The sequence below is a fragment of the Hippopotamus amphibius genome, chromosome 16 (genome assembly GCF_030028045.1).
Source record: "Hippopotamus amphibius kiboko isolate mHipAmp2 chromosome 16, mHipAmp2.hap2, whole genome shotgun sequence".
Taxonomy (NCBI): Eukaryota; Metazoa; Chordata; class Mammalia; order Artiodactyla; family Hippopotamidae; genus Hippopotamus; species Hippopotamus amphibius.
The window spans coordinates 1012861-1031364 of record NC_080201.1 but is presented as its reverse complement, the minus strand read 5'-3'; the positions used below and the strand labels follow the sequence as shown (position 1 = coordinate 1031364).

At 59.3% G+C, this 18504-nt stretch overlaps 1 protein-coding gene across 1 annotated transcript; it reads right to left on the bottom strand.

The window, feature by feature from the left end:
• Window positions 1–9511: 9511 nt before the first annotated feature.
• Window positions 9512–17760, bottom strand: SNAI3 (snail family transcriptional repressor 3). The gene is made up of 3 exons (XM_057712620.1): window positions 17685–17760; window positions 14129–14746; window positions 9512–12406 (listed from the first exon to the last, which is right to left on the bottom strand). The coding sequence occupies exons 1-3, from the start codon at window positions 17758–17760 to the stop codon at window positions 12228–12230; spliced, it is 873 nt and encodes a 290-aa protein (XP_057568603.1). The 3' UTR covers window positions 9512–12227.
• Between the last annotated feature and the right edge of the window lie 744 nt (window positions 17761–18504).

Below are 18504 nucleotides of genomic sequence, written 5' to 3'. Positions count from 1 at the left end.
GTAGCTCTTGGCAAGTTCCCTGTGCACGTCCATTGATCACTGAACCCCGGCCGCGCCAAAGTAAGGGAGCTTGAGCCTTCGCCGGCACAGCAGCTCCCCATCCATCTGCCACGTGGAGGATGGTATCTCACTGTTGTTTACAGTTGTGTTTCTGCTGGTTGTTATTTTAAGTTTTCCTGGGAATCACTTTTGGGTTTCATGTAATGTGAAGTTTACCCTCTTAACAGTTTTCAGGTGTGCAGTTCCGTGGCAGTGAGTGCACCCACATTGTTGTGCAGCCGTCACCACCGTCATCTCCAGAACGTTTTCCTCTTTCCGAACGGAGACTCTGTCCCCACTAAACACTGACTCCCCACCCCCTCCCCCAACCCCCTGGCAGCCACACTTCTGTTGTCTGTGTCTGAATTTGACTTCCCCAGGGACCTCATGTAAGTGGAATCCTACAGGATTTACGGTTCTGTGTCTGGCTCGTTTCACTGAGCGTAACATCCTCACGGTTCGTGCCTGTGGCAGCAGGTGTCGGGATCTCCTTCCCGTCCAAGGCTGAATAACACCCCGCCACGTTGGATGGACGGCGTTTTGCTTACCCGTCATCCGTCAGCGGACGTCTGCGTTGTTTCCACCTGTTGGCTGCGTGAGTAATGGTGCTGTGAGCGTGGGTGTGAAATATTACTTAAAGTTCCTGCTTTCAGTTCTTTTGGGTAGAATTGCCCAGCGGTAGAATTGCTGGGTCACATGGTAGCTTTGTGTTTAATTTTTTGAGGAACTTCCAGACTTTTCCACACCGCTGCACCATTTTACATCCCCACCAGCGGTCACAAGCTTCTAGTTTCTCTGTGTCCTTACTGACACTTGTTCTTCTCTTTTCTTCTTTTCTCTGGCAGCCATCCTAACGGCTGTGAAGTGGGAACTGGTGTCTTATAGTGCTTTTGATGTGCATTCCCAGATTTCCTTTTATTTGCCGTGATTTCACAATGTTGATGAGAGAGCATGTGGGATGGTGTTTCTCAAACGTTGGCGTGCATACCCGTCACCCAGGAAGCGTGTTGAAACACAGGATTGGAGTCAGGAAGTCTGGGAGTCTGCCTGTGTCCCCAGTGCCCCAGGTGTCGTCAGCAGAAGCTGCTGGGCGAGGGCCACACCGTGAGCAGTGAGGAAAGATAACAGCGCACAGGGGCCCTGCAGTCAGGTCAGCCTGCTGTGTAAATCATTTCTGTAGCCGCCAAGAGCATATTTCCTACAGCAGAGCAGTGCTCCCTACAGGGACTTACTTAATGGATAGGATGGGACGTGAAGTGATATGTGTTTGCACGTAGATTTTTCTTTCTTGCCCTTTCATTTCAGTTCAGTCCACTCTGGAGATCCTCAGCAGCGAGGTTTTTCTGGAACTTGGGAGTGTGACACATGAGGGAGCGAGGCAGTGGGAGATTGAAAGGGAGGGAGTCTCCTCTCCCGGAAGATTACCTTGGTGGGGCAGGATTGGATACTTACAGAAGGTGACATTGCAGAGGTGATGAGGTGCAGGTAGATGCCACCGCAAGGTAGTACACATGGGTGATGCAGATGGTGTGGTCCAGGGCGAGTGTGTGGAAGAGGAGTCGGGAGTGGGAGCCGGGGTGGCCGGGGCAACGAGGAGTGATGCAGGTGGGGCGATGTGCCCAGCAGAAGCAGGGAGGGACGTTCTGGCGGTGCAGGCGGGTGGGAGCGGACTGAGCGGGAGCACGTCATCCCTCCAGGAGGAAGTTCCTCCCTCCTCCACGCCAACCCAGGAGCCAGGAGGCGGCCAGACTCTTCTGTGTGTTGGCAGGAGCACCTATGCAGAGTGAGGAGGGCCCGGGGCTCCAGATTTCACTCCCCACCTCATTTCTCATTGTCCTCTTTGTCATCTTCTGAACTTCCTTGGGAGTTGTCATCATGGCCCTGGAAATAAAGGCCTTGAACCCGGTGATCTCTGAAGGCCCAGGGTTCTGACTCTGCACCGCACAGCAAGCAGGTCTCCGTGGGTCCCAGCAGTGGCTCAAGGCTTTTCTGCAAAGGGCTGGACGGCAAACACCGTTGGCTTCCTGCGTCTTCCGACGCGGCTGCAACGACTTGCCTTTGCTGTGGCGTGTCTAGAGCAGCCGTAAAAAATGAGCAAGTGACATGGACACAGAGGTGTGAATCTCATAGAAATTTCAGGCCCCAAAATCTTCTTTTGATTTTTTGGTATTTTTTAGAGTGGTAAAATATACATAACACAAAATTTCCATTTTAACCCTGTTTAAGTGTACAGTGCAGTCATCCACATTGAGGTGCAGCCATCACCACCATCCGCCTCCAGAACTTTCTCACCTTAAACTGAGACCCTGTCCCCATTGAACGCTAATTCCCCAGCCCCCCCCCATCTACTTTCTGTCACTGTGACTTTGACTCTAGGTCCCCGTGCCAGTGGGATCGTATAGGACGTGCCTGTTTGCGCCTGGTTATTTCACTGAGCGTCGTGTCCTTGGGCTTCCCCCGTGTGGCGTGTGTCCCGCTTTCCTTCCTCTTTGTTGCTGAGCACGTTCCACGGTGGATGGCCCGCACTTTATTCATCCACGAGTTGGACACGGGGCTGCTTCCACCTTTTGACTGTTGTGAATAATGCTGCCGTGTCTTTTTTTTTTAAATATGTATTTATTTGTTTAGCTGCACCCGTTCTCAGTTGTGGCACACAGGATCGTGGCTGCGGCATGCGGACTCCTTAGTTGTTGCGTGTAAACTCTTAGTTGCGGCACGTGGAATCCAGTTCCCTGACCAGGGATCGAACCCAGGCTCCCTGCATTGAGAGCATGGAGTCTTAGCCACTGGACCACCAGGGATGTCCCGGATGTGTCTTTCACTTTTCTTTGACACAACTGCCTTCAGCTCTGTCCAGAACGTGGGGAAGGCTGGGCCTGGCCCCTGGCCATGGCTCGCTGACCCTGCTCTCAAACATAACGGTCCCAAGTCACATTCCGTGCTCAGCTTGTGCTGCCTCGTCAGTGCCTGGGAACTGCCCAGCTCACCAGTCGTTCCCGTCTAAAGAAAATGGATGCAGGTAGAGTGGCCCAGCGCCCAGGGCTGGCTGGGTCTGCAGGGAGGACAGCCCAGCCCCCGCGTTGGCTGGACCATGTCCTGGTAATCGCTGGAGGGGATGCCCGCCCTCCCCTTTCCTTCATGATATTTTTTCTTCCCCCAGAGTCATTGTTTCTATGCAATAGTTTTTCTGTGTATTAAGGAAAAAGAATATAGGTCATGTCGTCATTTAAAGCATCAAAAAATTGAAGCCCCAGCCTGTACCACTCACTTGGAGAGCTCCAACCAGTTACCCCGAGTCCCTGGTGCATCTGCCCCTCCTGGTCCAGTCGCAGATGTGAGGAGATGGGTGGCCCTGCCTTCTGTGAGGTCTTGTCCTGCACAGCACTGCCCATGTCTGAGCCTCGCTTCGAGTTCAGGGTCACAAGGACCCAGCTGCTGAGGACCTGCCGGCATCCTGGGAAGGAGAGGGTGACAGAGCAGTGGCGTTGGTAGCAGAAATGGAGAAACAGCTCAGTCACATTCCACAGGAGGACTCGTGGGAAGTCACCCTGGCCTTCATACTTTCAAGCTTTCAAAATTACCTTCCATTGTCTCCCTCTTCAGAGAGGAGCTGTGTAACTTTTTGATAATCACAGAGCGGACGGTTCTGAAGCCTTCAGCGTCCTGGTAAACTTCACTGAGTTGTAGGTGCTCCTCTGATCATTCACAAACCTTCGTTGGGGTCCCCCTCCAGCAGGTGCTGTATCAGGTGAGGAGGAGGTTGGCAACCTCCTTGTGGAAGGAAGACAACTGCTAAAAGCTGAACAGAGGGGACTTCCCTGCTGGTCCAGTGGGTAAGACTCCGCACTCCCAATGCAGGGGGCCTGGGTTGGATCCCCGTTTGGGGAACTAGATCCCACATGCAGGCCACAACTAAAGATCCCTCACGCTGCAACTAAGACTCGGCGCAACCAAATAAATATTTACCACCGCCTCCCCAAAACCTGAACAAAAACACAGCAGAGAGTGGCACGGGAGGCCACAGGTGACAGCACTGTGTCTCTGGGAGATGCAAATAAATGCTGAGGTCCCACAAGCATGGGGACAGCCTGGAGGATGCTGTGATTGTAACTGTCTTGAGAGTAAAGCTAATTGGCGCTGTGGAAGAATTGGAGCGAGGACTGTCTGCAGGCAGGAGACCTCTAAAAGGTCACCGTGCTGGTCTGTGACAGTGATTCCTGGGGGTGGGGGGACAGGGGCTGGGGTGGATGGATCGGGAGGGGCAGGAGGAAGCTTCCTGGGGGTAGATATGTCTGTCCCGTCGACGGGGGTGATGGTTTCACAGGTGCTCCTCAAACGTGGACGCTGACGTACACGCAGGTGACACGTGCTGGCTCCAGCGTGGGAGCCCCTGCAGTGCGCCACCTGCCTCTCCTTGAGCCCCCAAGCCCGGCTCTTAGCGGCACACAACACGCCCCCCTGTGGAGCCGTTGCTCCCACCTCCCTTTCTCCTTTCTCCTCGGCCGTTCTGTTTTGTTTCCCAAAGCCCGGTCCGCTCTGAGATGGTGAGCGTCTCCTGCGGTTCTCCTTCCTTCCAGCCCGTCTCCCTCTGCCCGCCCTCCTCCCCCACCAGGCGTGAGAGGGGATCTGCTTCCCACCTGGGTTCCCGAGCTCCCCTCCCTGCACATCGTCTGGCCGCCCCTGACCATCTCACCCCACACCCTGGCCCCAGGGAAAAACGTATCTGCCATCCTGGTCCGGTGCCTTACTTCTGATTTCCAAGTGAAAGGGAAGCTCAGCATTGCTTACTGAGGAGCGTGTGGTTCAGGAGCCTAGACTACAGACTCTGGAGCCAGGAACCCCAGCCCTGCCCAGGCCCGCTGCGTGCCTTTGGATGAGCTGCTTAGGCTCTCTGTGCCAGCATCCTCCCTCGGGGTGAAGCCGTGAGGGGTGGTGTCAGCGCTGCGCACGTCCATCCACGGTAACTGTTGGCTGCGGTTGGTCCCCAGAGAAGCTCTCAGGTGAGTGCAGTTGTCCTGCAGGAGAAACTGTTCACTTGGGTAAGTCGGGAGTGAATAACGCAGCCTGCCCAGCATCCAGCTTTCTGGAACAAGGGCTCCACACACGGCGTCACGTACTGTACGCACGAGGCTGGGAAACCTCGCCAGCTGGGCGGGCGGCTGGCATCCCGCCCACACTCCTTGGCCTCCCTGCCCGAACCACTCGCTGTGGAAGGTGTTTCCCTTGTCAGGGGACGTGGGCACCCAGCTCACCCACTTTCACACCCCCGTACACGTGGCCCTGCACCCCAGCTGCCCCTGCAAGTAGATCTGGGCCTGGACTCACCCAGGGCTCCTGGGCTGACGGCGGTTGTCACGTGCGTGCTGGAGTGAGCTGACCCCTCTCCACGGGTGGGAGGAGGCCGTGATTGTGAGATTAGCCCCAGAGCTGGGTTAAAGGGGGAGGAAGTCTGGTTTAGATCGAGGTGCGCCCTGTCCTCTGTTCCTTCCTTCCCTGATGTGTGTCGAGTGTCCCAGATCAGATAGAGGTTAGGCACATGGGGTACAGAGGCTGCCACCACACAGTGGGGTTTGTGGGAGAAAGCGGCCCTGTGTGCGATGTCTAGGACGACTGGCTTGAACTTGAGACCACAGGGCATACAGCCTGTCTGAGGTTGGAACGGTGCAGGGTGAGCGGCTTGTGGCACTGCGCCAGGGGTGCAGGGTGGGGGCGGCATGGAAGACAGAGACGGGGGCCAGGAGGATTCTTCTGCTGTTGGTCTGGGAAGTTACCAGAACGTGGACGACAGTGATGGCCGTGAGGGTCAAGGTGAAGGTGCTGGTCTGAGAAAGGCTAGGGAGGTGGAACTGGCTGACTGCGGGGTCGGGAAGGTAAATGCAGGCTGTTCTCCAGTGACGCATGTGTGAGGAAGCCACGTGGCCTCAGAGAGTCGTTTCCGGAGTCAGTGGCTAAAGCAGGAAACACATCTGGGCAGGGATCCCCTGAGTGACCGGCTGATGTGTCCCGTGGAGTGGCGGCCCACCTCTGAGCTCCTCCCGGGCTGCCCACCTGCCGCTCTGGCCCTGAGGGCTCACGGCCACGTGCGAGGGTCATGCGTGGGACGGGGGTTCCCACACCGTGCGTCTCGGGGGCCGACACCCTCCCAGGCGATTGAGGACCCCAAAGAGCTAGTTTGTGTGGGGGCTTCCATCTGTTTTTACCCATTTCAGAAGTTAAATTTGATGAGTTTCTTAAGGATTCATTTATTAAGTTCATTTAAAGTTGTAGTAAGAAACCCATCGCATGTTAACATTTTGTGAACAACAGCTGTTTTCTGACACGGAGTTGTAGTGAGGAGAGTGGTGGTGTTTTGCATTTCTGCGAATCTCCGCGTGTGGCCCGTGGACATCCATGGCCAGGCTGTCCGCTCTGTGTCCTCCTTGTGACGCTTTGGCTCACGTGCGGGAAGGAAACCTAGCCGAGCGGTGGGGACACACTGGACCCACTTTCGGACGACGTGGCTCGTGTTTGAAAGCACCAGCCCTCTGCCAGCTCCGCCGTGATCCTGCGCCCAGCAGTGAGCGTCCCGCGCGCGGCTCCGCTGGCTCCCCAGTCTGCCTGGCGCTTTGCGCTTCTGGTCCCGGCAGGGCTTTGGGACGCGCGCGTTGGTCGTTCGGAAAATACTGCTTCCCTGACTACGCAGAGTTTCCAAATGCTGACGTGTTTCACTTTATAGTATCAAAAACTCACCTTCTCATCAGAAAAGTCCTTAAGCCTGGGAAACTGCCGAGCTTTTAGGGAAGACAGACGTTTCCAAAATTGTCATTCTCTCTTGAAAGCGCAAATGCTATCGTTGGCAATAAATACCGCCCGTCCTCTGTGAAGTGGCAGCTCAATGGGTCCTTTTCTGAGAAGCCGTCTGCGAGGACCATGGCCAGCGTGGCCGAGGGGGCCCCGCACACCTCACACAGCAGGTCCGCCTCCAGTGGCAGCGGAGGGCCGTGCACCCTCCCTGCACCTTCACTCAGAACATCTGAGGGACCAGGACTCAGGAAGGAGGAGGTTGGGCAGCTGCATTTGCTTTGCGTGACTGAGCGGTGGTGGACTTTGTGCCTCGGGCTGTGCGGAGCTGCCGGTAGTGCGGTCCCCTGCTTTTTTTTATTTTTTTATTTTTTTGGGGGTACACCAAGTTGGTCCCCTGCTTTTGCACCATCCGTGTGTGTGGTGAACGTAACGAGTCTCCCTGAGCGTAGCCCCCTGGAGAGGGGTCTGCAGACCCCCTGCGGGAATTACTGGTGTAGGGGGTGTGGTTCTGTGAGAGGAGGGAGACGACCCCCGAGGTGACCGGAGCCACAGGGACGGTGGGCCGCGCCTCCCCGATGCCCAGCAGGGTCACCCTGACTGTCCTCAGTTTCAGCTGCTTCTGGCCGGTTCCAAGCAGCGGCATTTCAGAGGTCACTGCAGTGTTCACAGAAGAGCCCCCTGTGACTCCGTGACCTGCCTTCCCTGAAGAAGTACAGGTGCTGCTGTGTCCTGGGCCCCAGGCTTGTTCTTGGGGGATGGAAAGGGGGGAAATGTTTGAACTGGGAGCAAGACTGAGGTGATTCCATGTCTTCCTTAGGACCAGTTACAGGCAATCCTTATGGGGGACGAAAGAGCAGCCCTGAGGGCAGAGATGTGGGGAGGGGAGACCTGGGCAGAGCTGGCTGTGAAACCGGGGGCGGGGGGCACTGATTGATGCCTGGGCGGATGGTCTCTATTCCGTGTGATACCCAAGGATGGCCTGTGCTCACCTGGCAAGACGGACCCTCCCTACCCCTCATGCCCTCTGCCCTCCCGTCCTTCAGCACTCACCAGCGCTCTGCTGGCACCTGAGACGCCCTGGGCAGCTGCCAGACCATCTCTCAGGCAACTCAGCTGGGGATGGGGGGCAGCTGGGAGGAAAGGTTTATGGGAACGGGCACTTGGCGGTCAAGAAATGGACGTGGAGTCTAGGAGGGGTTAAAGGTCCAGGGTCTCCACAGAGTTAGTGATTGTGTTTTATTTTTGGTGTGCTAAGTGTCTTCTTTTGCTGCTGTGTCTCCCTGGCCCCTCCTGAATGCTGGACTGGAGGCTAGCCTGCTTCCCTTTCCTCAGCAGCAGAAACCGCGGCTTTACAGTGGAGTCAAGCCCAGCAGAGCAGCGAGGCTGGAGCCAGAACGCCTCACTGCCGTGTCTGGTGAGGGCTCTGCATTTGCCGGCAGAGTCCCGCAGACCCCGGGCTTGGGACGGGGCCGCCTGCCCAGGCCCCACATCAGTTCCAGCCTCTCCCTCGCGCCTTTGAGTCTTGCCAGCTGGGGCACTCTCCCTGGAATGCTCCGCTATCCACAAGGTGATGGAGGCTGGAAACTTCTGTTCCACTGAACTTTGCCAGGGAGCTATACTTAGCCACCAAGTGGAGGCCAGGAGTGGGCTCTCTGAGTATAGATAGTAACCAGTAGGCTATTTTCAAACTTCCAGAGAACCCCCAACACAATATTTATAGAAGCCTCTGGGCTTCTGGAAGGGAAGTCAAACCTTAGTGCGTCTGTGGCTTCAGGAGAGAGGTCTCTCAATGGGGAGTGGGGGTGGCCGGGCCCCCGGGAGGCTGGGCGTCCCTCTCACACCTGTTCCGGGACCTGAGCCACGGAGCCAGGCACTCGAGTCCCTGTCGGAAGGCAGCGCCCGGTGGTTTTCTGCCTGCCGCCCGTCACGCGCCTCCTGGAACCCTTTTCACATGGTGCAGGTGCCACCCCTCCCTCAGCTCGTTCCGCAGTTCTCCTCTCGTCCAGAATCCTGGCAGTTTCTTAGGCACCGGCTTTGGCCCAGACTTAGCTGGGCTGCTTCCGAAATACCCGCTTCCAGCTCCTCAGGTCCTGGGGCTCCTGTCCCTGCACCCGGGCTCCTGCCCCAGAGAGAGATGCCGGCCACGTACCTGGAGCAGCGTGCTCAAGAGGCCTTCTTCAGGGAGAAACATGGAAATGTGATGCGTGATATTTGGGTAGAGAAAAGAAAGCCTGTAGGTGGGGGGACCCGGAGAGCAATCCCCCGGGAAAGACCTGGCCGTGCCCACCTCACCCAGGACAGGTGTGAGCGAGGGTTAGACCCCTTCCTGATCCCCATCTGTGGGTGTTGGGAGGAGGCTCCAGAAACCCAAATCATAAGTGAGCATCCCAGGCTAACGCTGCTGACCAGGCAGGATCACGAGGAACTAGGGACGCCGAGTGGGAAGCTGTGAGGCCTGAGTGGCTGGTGGGGACACGGCCCCACGGTGGGGACGCAGCGTGCTGACGGCAGCCACCCTCCTTGGGGGGGAACGTCTCTCCCATTCATTCCACATGGGCTCCCTGGCAGGTGCCCGGGCCTCTCTTCACCCCGCCTGCTAACCCACCCTCTGCCACCTCTGCCCTCCGCCAGCCCAGATATAAATATAAGAGCATTTTCCATGGGCCGGCACAGAAGGGCAAACGTGGACTTTATTTAGGCCTGTGAAATTCCCTTCCTCCATCCCCAACAGGTGCATCGCTTCATTTAGATATTGACGCTCAGAAATAGAACACAATTTACAATTTAGCTTCCTTCAGGCATCTGGATGCCATTAGGAAAAAAAAAAAAAAAAGCTATCCAGTGAGATGGTCAGACACAGACACGAGCGCGGTTGGAGCTTAGCCTTTGCGAGGGATGAGGAGAGGCTCCCTAGCCCTGGGCTGCCCACCCTGCTCAGCAGAGGCCTGGGCACTTTAGGAGACAGTGGGAGGACGTCCCTGTAGGGCAGAGGCCTGTCCTCACCTCCTGGGGGCCCCTGACCAGGACAGCGGAGAGGAGGTGGGGCCAGGCACCTGCACACTCAAGAGGGCTCGTGGGGGTGGGTCACGCTGTGTTTGGAGGAGGCGTTTCTAGCAAGTCCATCATGAAATCACTGATGCCTCCGTCCTTGCTGGCTGTGCGGGGACAGGATTCCACTCTCCTCTCCGTACGCCCAAGCACAGGGACCCACCAGGCATCTCTGGGCAAACCGTGTGCTCTCATCCGTTGTTACAGGGTGAATGGTGTCCCCGTTCACATATTGAGGTCCTAACCCCCGAGTACCTCAGGACACGGCCTTATTTGGAGACAGGGTCTTTGCGGACGTTGTCAAGATGAAATCATGAGGGTGGGTGCTCACCCAGTACGACTGGTGTCCTTATAAAAGGGGAAATGTGGACACAGAGACAGACACGCACACGGGGAGACGCCACGTGAAGACGGAGGCAGAGATGGGGGTGAGGCTTCCATGAGCCGCAGAGCACTGGAGGCGCCAGCAAACACAGGAGCTGGGAGAGGCCTGGGGCAGATTCTCCCTCGGCCCCGGAAGGGACCAGCTGGGCCGGAACCTTGGTCTCGGACTCCTGGCCTCTGGGACTGGGGGGCAGTCGGTCTCTGTGGTCTGGGGCCCTTGCTCTGTGGGTTTGTTACGGCTGCCCCAGCATACTGCCGTGTTAGCTAAGGGGCATGTTTCCAACCTCTGGGTCCTGCCTTCTGTCCCTCGAGGGCGGCTGATGCCTCTGGGGCGAGGCAGCGGGCCTGGGAATGCGAGTATGGCTTCCTCAGGGAGGGTCTCTGTTCTATCAGCAGATACAGGCTGGTTTAGGCAAGAGCAGGGGCTCTTCTGGGTGGTCGGTTTCATCAGGGTTGCCCTTGGTCCAGAGAAGCCCCATGTCAAGGTCAGGTTTCCTCTGGGATGTCCCCAGGGCCCTTCAGCCCCTGACACATCAGGAGGGATCTACAGGTGGGGACCCAGGGATGGGGCTGCAGAGCTGGGGTCTGCATGGTCCTGGTAAGCGCTCCTAGCGTCCTGTCACACGGGGAGGAGGTCAGCAGGTCTGGTGGCTCAGGGCCGAGGGGGGGCCTCTGCCGCTCGCCGTGCCGCGCCGCGCCATCCCCGGAGCAGGACCAAGGTGCCTAACTCTGTCCCTCGCCGGGGCCTGCGTGGAGCTGCTGACAGCAGGCCAGCCCTCCCGCAGAGAGGAGCAGGTGTCCCCTCCCGGCGTCAAGGACTCGGCCAGTCTCCGTTAGAGTCGGGCCTCCTTCCTCCTCCTGAACACCACCCTCCAGGGTCTGGCACAAATGACAGATGTGCTGCCCAGAGGCAGGACCAGCCCAGTGGGTGACTGCCCGGGGCCTGAGGGTGAAGGGAGGCCACCTACAAGAAGGAAGTGGGGTCTTGGCATTTGAGTCGGTTTGGGAAGGTGTATGTCTCGGGCGGGGTCGAAGGCCGGCAGCTCACTGGGTTGGGGGTGCTGTGGCCTCAGGAGAGAGCATGTAGGAAGGAGGCCGGGGTGCTGGGTGATGGGCTCAGCACCTCGGGGAGGTAGCTGCAGTGAAGACGCGTCCGTGGTGTTCGGTAGGGCTGCTGCAGGTGCGCGATGGACTCTCCTCTAAATTAGACTTTGGCCGGATGAACACCTGCCACAGACACGTGGCCTTGGTTCCCCTCTTGCAGCCTCCCCCCATCACTGGCCCTGGCTGTACTGTCCCCACCTCCACTCCCTTCCTCCCAAGGGAAGGTGCCCTGCTCACCTGGTGCTCCTGCCCCATAAGGAACGTACAGCGCGGCCCTTACCCTCGGCTTCCCCTGCTCTGGCCAGAAGGGCCCTGCTTTCCTAGGAGCCCTGCTTCCTCGGTGGGGTTTGTCAGAGCTCAGCCACCTCCGCAGACCCAGGGGCCTGGGCGAGCCTCAGAGGATGTCACGGCAGGAGTGCGGGCTCTTTATTGCCCCAGATCCACCCGCCTCGGGTCCTCCCGCGCTGCTCCGGCTTCAGGATGGCCCAGTGAGGAGGGGAGGGTGTGTGTGTGGCGTGCGGGCGCCTGTGCACTCCTGACATGAGCCAGCTCGGCCCAGGTGCCCTCAAAGGCAGGTGGAAGTACGCCTCGGGGTAGCTCTGCCCACACGAATGGCCCACACGTGTGCGCGGCCTGAGTCAAACTGCTGGTCTGGAGTGGGGGGTGCCCAGGGCAGCCCCGCCGTCCACCTAACGCAAGAATCGGCGTGCTGGCAAGTGGTTGCCAACAGGCTGTAAGTGGGAGGAAAAGAACTGGAACCAGAGCTCGTTGGAAACAGCATGGAGGTTCTCCTCTGGATAAGAGTCTTCCCAGAGAGAAGCCCCTCACGTGGGCAGGGCAGGGCAGCGCCCTCCGAGGACGCCTGCTTCTCAGGGGGCACAGCAGCCAGACTCCTCGTGCCGCACCAGCAGCGCCGTGCGCGAGAAGGTCTTGCCACAGCGCTTGCACTGGTACTTCTTAGTGTCCGAGTGTGTCTGCAGGTGGGCCCGCAGGTTGGAGCGGTCAGCGAAGGCCCTGCTGCAGTGAGGGCAGGTGTAGGGCTTCTCACCTGGGGGAGGGGAGGGGGCACAGGTGAGTGACCCACGGCAGCGGCCAGAGCAACAGGGTGGAGGGCAGCCCCCAGCTCATAAGTGAATAACTTGTCCCCCACCCAGAGGCTCGCTCAGCCCCAAGACTCTAATGCCTTCATCCCTCCCCTGGGATAAGCGATGGGGGCCTAAGCTCCCCTGGGGCCCTCTGCCCCCGCCCTGGACGGGAAAGGCGCTGCAAGTCTCTGGCAGCTGTACCCGCCTCCCGAAGGCCAGCGGTGGGAACCGTGAAGGTGGCTGTACAAGGGCAGGCACTCAGGACCGGCGAGGAATCCTGTGTCCTCCAGGGCACCCCCAGTCAGGGTGACCAGGGATTTGGACAAAGTCCTTCTGTTGGGACATTGGCCTCCAGGCTGACCCAACAAGTGCAAAAGGAAGGGTCAGTGAGAGTCATGTGTTCAAGCTGTCTGTTCAAGCTGTGTGGAGAGGCCTGCAGCCCTGGGAGGCAGCAGCCTGCAGTCCCACGGGGTCCCTGCGCTCCCAGACCAGGGCACTGAGCCCCTGACGGTGATGGGGTGCTTGAGGGACATCCTCAGCAAGCGGGCAGGGAAAACCAGATGGATTTCCAGCCTGGAGAAAGGCTCCTGCAAAACACGCCTTTCCATCCTCCGCTGGGGTGTGACTCACGGAGCTGTGACTGAGGGCGAGGGAGGGTCCAGTTACAGAAAGTGTGTGTTGTAAGTGCCAGGCCTGGAGCTACCTCTCTGTTCTCACTTTCACCGTGTGCCTAACAAAGTCCCGGACTCGAGAGGAGGACCTGGGTCGGGTCCAGCGTAGCTGCTGACTGCCCTTGGGCAGAACTGGGCCCTCGCGCTCTTTCTGGGCCCTAGTTTGTCATCTACAGAATGAAGGAGGCGGGCTCCCTGCGCCACATCCCGTGCCCCTGCCCCCCTCCCCCCCAGCACACACACACACTCCCCGTCTCCTGCCCGCAACTGCTCCTGTCTCCTGCATCTCCTGTGCTCTGCGGTCACCCTCTCACCCAGGGACGGGTTTGCTCCTGAGTGACCGCTGCCTGTGAGACACTGGGGTCCTCACCCCGGGCCAGGCCTTTCTGGCTCCCCTCCTCCCCTGTTGCTCTAGAATGTGGGAAAGCCGTGGACTGTGAGAAGTCAGGCCCCACGGAAGCCCTGTGCATCCCGCGCTTTGCCAGGTGTTAGAGCTGAATTGTGTCCCCAAAAGAGATCATCCGTGTCCTAAACCTGGGTACCTGTGGGAATGACCTGATTTGGAAAGAGGGTCCTTCCAGACGTAATCAAGTTAAATTGAAGTCATACTGGATCGTGTGGGCCCTGAATCCAGTGTGACTGGTATCCTTATAACAAGAGGAACATTGCACACAGACACACACAGGAGAGAGGCCATGTGAGGACAGAGGCGGAGACCAGAGTGACGTGGCCACAAGGACCCCTTGGGGGCCCCAGGAGTTGGAAGAGGCAGGAAGGACAACCCCCAGATCTGGAGGGAGACTGGCTCTGCGACACCCTGGTTTCAGACGTCTGCCTGCAGACTGTAAGAGCGCGTTTCTGATGGTTTGAGCCCCCCAGGTGTGCGTCTTTGTGCTGCCGCCTCAGGAGCCATGTGCCTGCCCATCCTCTTGCTTGTAAACCAACCCCTCCTCTCCTCTGAGGCCCAGCCCCACCCCGCCCCCAGGCGGATGGCTCGCGGGGCCTGGCGTCTACCTGTGTGGGTCCGGATGTGGCCCTGCAGCAGCCAGGGCCTGGAGAAGGCCTTGCCGCAGACGGCGCACAGGCAGGGCAGCGTGTGCGTGCGGATGTGCATCTTGAGGGCGCCCAGGCTGCCGTACTCCTTGTCACAGAACCTGCAGGTAAAGCAGCGCCGGGCCTGCAGGTGGCAGTGCATCTGCTGGTGCCCAGCCCGCGTGGCCGGCACGTGGAAGGACTTGTGGCAGAGGTAGCCCCCCGGGGCGCAGGGGGCCTGCTCGGCCCCCGGCAGGCAGCCTGGAGCCTGGGCCCCATCTGCGCCCACGATCGGGGGCCAGCGTGTGGGCAGAACCAGCATTGGGGGCAGGTTGAGGTGGTGCCGGCTGTCTCTGAGAGGTGCGCTGGGGGCCTGGCCGGCCCGGGCGTCCACCAGGCTGACTTCCAGGGGGTCCGGCCCCGAGACTCCCTGAGCTTCCTCGTGGCACAGAAACGTGGGGAGAGGCAGGGTGACGTGGGCGACGATGGAGGTGACGTCCCAGGGCTGGGGAGGGTCACCAGGCGTGGACAGGGCCGCCTTGTCTGGGAGGACGAGGGGCACTGCCAGCCCCGCGCAGGCAGAACAGGTGCCATTGGTTTCTAGAGGCGGGGAGGGGAGACAGTGCTTGGTGAAGCCTGAGTGCCAGCACTGTGAGTCCTTCAACCCGCGTTCCTGGCCAAATCCCACGACTGGGGTATCAGCAGTCCCGTGTGAAGGGGAAGTTCTGACAAGACAGAGGTGCGGGCTACGGAAGTGACGGTGGCAGCCGGCGACCACAGGGGCTGAGCAGGAATCTCAGCTCCTCTTTAAAAACCAGGAAACAGAAACATCTCACAGGATCCTAGAGCAGCCCTGAGGGGCCAAGGAAGGCTCCCTTGTACCCGGGTGGGGCGGGCCCTCTCTCTGAGCCCCCGCCCCACCGCAGGGCCAGCCCGGAGCTGCCTCCTGCAGGCTCCCGCGCAGCGTTAACTCACAACACTTGGCAGCAGGCCCTGCACGTGAGGTGACGCCTTCGTCTGCAGTCACCTCCCGCTCAGCGCGCACCCACCGTGAGGTGGATGCGCACGGCCTCCTGCGGACGCTCACAGGTCAAGACCGGCTCCAGGCAGTGTCCACCACCTCCTGGCTCGGCCTGCCCTCAGACTGTTGCTCCCATGTTTGTGGGCCCGCACACCTCATGCTTGACCCAGACAGCAGAAGCCCCCAAGATAAACAGGTTAGCAAGAAAGAGTTAAATTCTGCATTTCCCCAAAGACCAAACCTCCAAACAGCCCTCAACCCAGTTCTTGTTTCATATGTGTTGAAATAAATCTCTGGCTCCATTTCTACGTCCAGGCCAGGGCTTTGGGTTGAGAAAGACAACCCACAGAATGGGGGAAATATCTGCAAATCAGATATCTGATAAGGGATTAATGTCCAGAATATATAAAGAACCCTTGCAACTCAACAATAAAATGACAAATAATCCAATCTTTAAATGGGCAAAGAATCTGAATAGACATTTCTCCAGAGAAGAGGCACACGGCCAGCAAGCGCAGGGAAGGGCGCTCAGCATCACCTGCCCTCAGGGAGGTGCACGTTAGCGCTGTCACGAGGTGCCACGCCACACCCACAGGATGGCTCGGGTTAAAATAGGCAATTACAAGTGCTGATGAGGATGCAGAGAAATGAGCACGTTCAGGGAGGTTCCCATCTTCCACGCTCTCCTGACCTCCCCATTTTCCACTCCAGTCTCCCCTCTTATAAAGTCAGCTCGTCAGCTTTCTGTCCTCCCAGAAATGGAGGCGGGACAGTGACCAGCTAAGAGACAAAGTCCAAGGAATTTCTGGAGACAGCACTGAGGGGCCTGGAGAGTCTAGGACCCCCACCTCCACATAGACCCTCCACTAGGGACCCTTGTATGGGAAAAAAGGAACCTTAAGTCTCTGAGGCTCCGCCACTACCCTGACCCCAGGCGTCACCAGGGAGCCAAACCCTGTCTGTGGGGCCAGAGCCAACCGCAGTGGGAGGGTAGGGGAGAGGCAGCCACCCGCATGCCTGTTGCTACTGGCCGCGTGCTTCTGCTAATGCTTTATGTGCTTCCCCATATCCCCTGGGTTAGCTAGGTTTTTGATTCATCCCGCAGCTCAGATTCCTGGGAGAAGAGACTTAAGTTCCTTTCTGGCTTCAGTGGTTCCCTGGGGAGGCCTAAAAGGCACTTATTTAAAAGTGATGAGTGGGGGACCCCAAATCCAACATCTCAGGTCTATCCTGGGGTAACTGCCTGGCAGAAAACAGACCACCGTGGCCATCTGGCCCTCAGAAAGCTGGTGCTATAAGGACTTGGGGGTGGGGGGGAGGAAGCAGAGCACTGACGGCCCTGAGGCTGTTCCCTGACAGTCAATCACTGGGTCTTGCACAGCTGCCGTGATTTGCACGCTCAAATGGGAAAGTGGGGTGCGCTGTGACTGGACCCTAAACAACGGTTTTTAAACATTTAAAGCCATGACCCATTTGAATTACATATTCTATCATACATGTGTACCTGAAACAAAAGTTTTCTTTACCGTGAGCACTGTACTCTGATGGCTTCTGTTCTTTTTTATTTTACGAAACTGCTGGTGGACTCATTAACTGGATTTCAAAACGTGGAGCTGAGGACCCCCGCCCTAGAAGGTGCCCCCCGGTGGCAGCCTGGCCCCGGGACCCACCCGCCTGGACCCCCTCCCTGCTCCCAGTCCTGAGAGAGCAACAGGGCCCTGGGCAGGCGCTGACTGCATGCCCTGATCCCCGCAGTGTCCCTCTGAGTCACTGAGCAGTCCCCCAAAGCGTCTCCACCCCGAGAAGCTGCAGAGCTGGGGGCGGCTCTGACCACCCTAGAGAGGCCTTTGCCCTGGGACCTCTGTGTGTCCCTGACCCTAAGAGGGAGTGGGGATGAGTGCCCAGTCCTGGTCTCTGGACATCTGTCTCCCCACCCGGGTGAGGACTGCAGTCCCCTGGCCCAGCCTGCCCTGGGCAACCTCCTCTGGAGTGAGGGGAGGTGGGGGGGGGGGGTGAGGAGGCATTGAAGGTGGGCCCAGCAGAACCTGGGTGAGCTGGGCCTTGGAACCATGGTGCGTCTGCGTCACTCTTCCAGTCCCCTCTGTCCACCACCCAATCCAGGATGCCCTGGGGGGGACCCTTGGAGAGCAGCCCAGGGTCACTTCATATCTCTCCACAATATGCGTGGAGCTCTCTCAAACCTCCTGCACCAGGAAGATGGCCCTGGGGTCCCCTTTGCTGGGATGGGTGTGCCAGGCCATAGCGGGAGAGCCCCAGAGTGCCTGGGGGCCTGGAAACTTCTCTAAATGGACAGAGAATCCCCACCCACTCTGCCCCACGCGAGGCTGAGGCCTCTGAAGTGGACAAAGCGCCCGCGGGCCACCTTCCTACCTCCAGCCCCGTGGTCTCGGGCCCCTCCTCCCACCTGGGACAGGTGTCCCCGCTCCTGGGGGCCTCGCCCCTCCTGCCTCGCAGGAGTCGAGCCCTGGACGGGGCAGGGGAGCCCGCAGCCCCTACCTCTCTGCGTCTCCAGCTGCCCGTAGTTGGGGGCCCTGTGGCTGGAGTGCGTCTTCACCAGGAACGAGCGCGGCATGGTGCCCGCGTGCAGGTCCCACTGCGCGTCCGCCGGCGCCCGCGTGCAGCGCCGCGCGCAGGTGCCGGGAGGGTCAGGTTATAAGCATAGCGCGCCGCCTCGGCCAACCAGCGCGCGGCGCGGCCGGGGCGGGGCGGGGCCTCGGGGCCGGGCTTCGGGCCACGCCCAGGACAGGTGCGCGGGCCGCGGGGGAGGGAGCGCGTGGCTGCGTGTCCAGCCCACGCGACTTCCCTGGCGCGCGCCGCGAGTCACGCCGACGCCGGGGCCTGGCGTGCCCACTCGCCGTGGTCTGAAGGGCGGAGGTCAGGGCTGGGCGGGAGCCGGGCCGGGCTCAGGGCACCCTGCGGTGGGAGCGTGAGCCTAGCCCGGCCTCGGAGAACCCAGCTCCGTCCAGCCAGGTACACCCGCCCCGCCTCCTGCGCAAACCCGCAAAGGTAGGTTTGATGAGCACCAGCCCTAAACTCCAAAGCCGACGCAGCTGACCCGCCAGAGTGGTGAGCAGGGGGTCGGCCGGCCTGTGGGAGCCAGAGGAGGCAGTGCTTTAGGTGCTGGCCCCAAGCCTCCAGAAAAGCTCGTTTGGTGGGAGGAAGGACACCGCCTGGCATTCCGGAATTCTGAGGGGTTCAGATAGGCGGTTGTGGGCCGTGTACTCACAGAGCCTGGCGCATGTGCCCGCTGCAGCTGCCTAGTCTGTGGCCCGGGCAGCCTCGCCTCCTTCGGTGTCCTGTGGCATCTTCGGTGCCA

Coding starts and splice junctions, on each gene's coding strand:
- SNAI3 (XM_057712620.1), bottom strand. CDS start 17,760: ATGCCGCGCTCGTTCCTGGTGAAGACGCACTCCAGCCACAGGGCCCCC. Junction 14,747..17,684: donor GCAGCTGGAGACGCAGAGAG/GTAGGGGCTGCG, acceptor CCCCGCCTCTAG/AAACCAATGGCACCTGTTCT. Junction 12,407..14,128: donor CCACATCCGGACCCACACAG/GTAGACGCCAGG, acceptor CCCCTCCCCCAG/GTGAGAAGCCCTACACCTGC.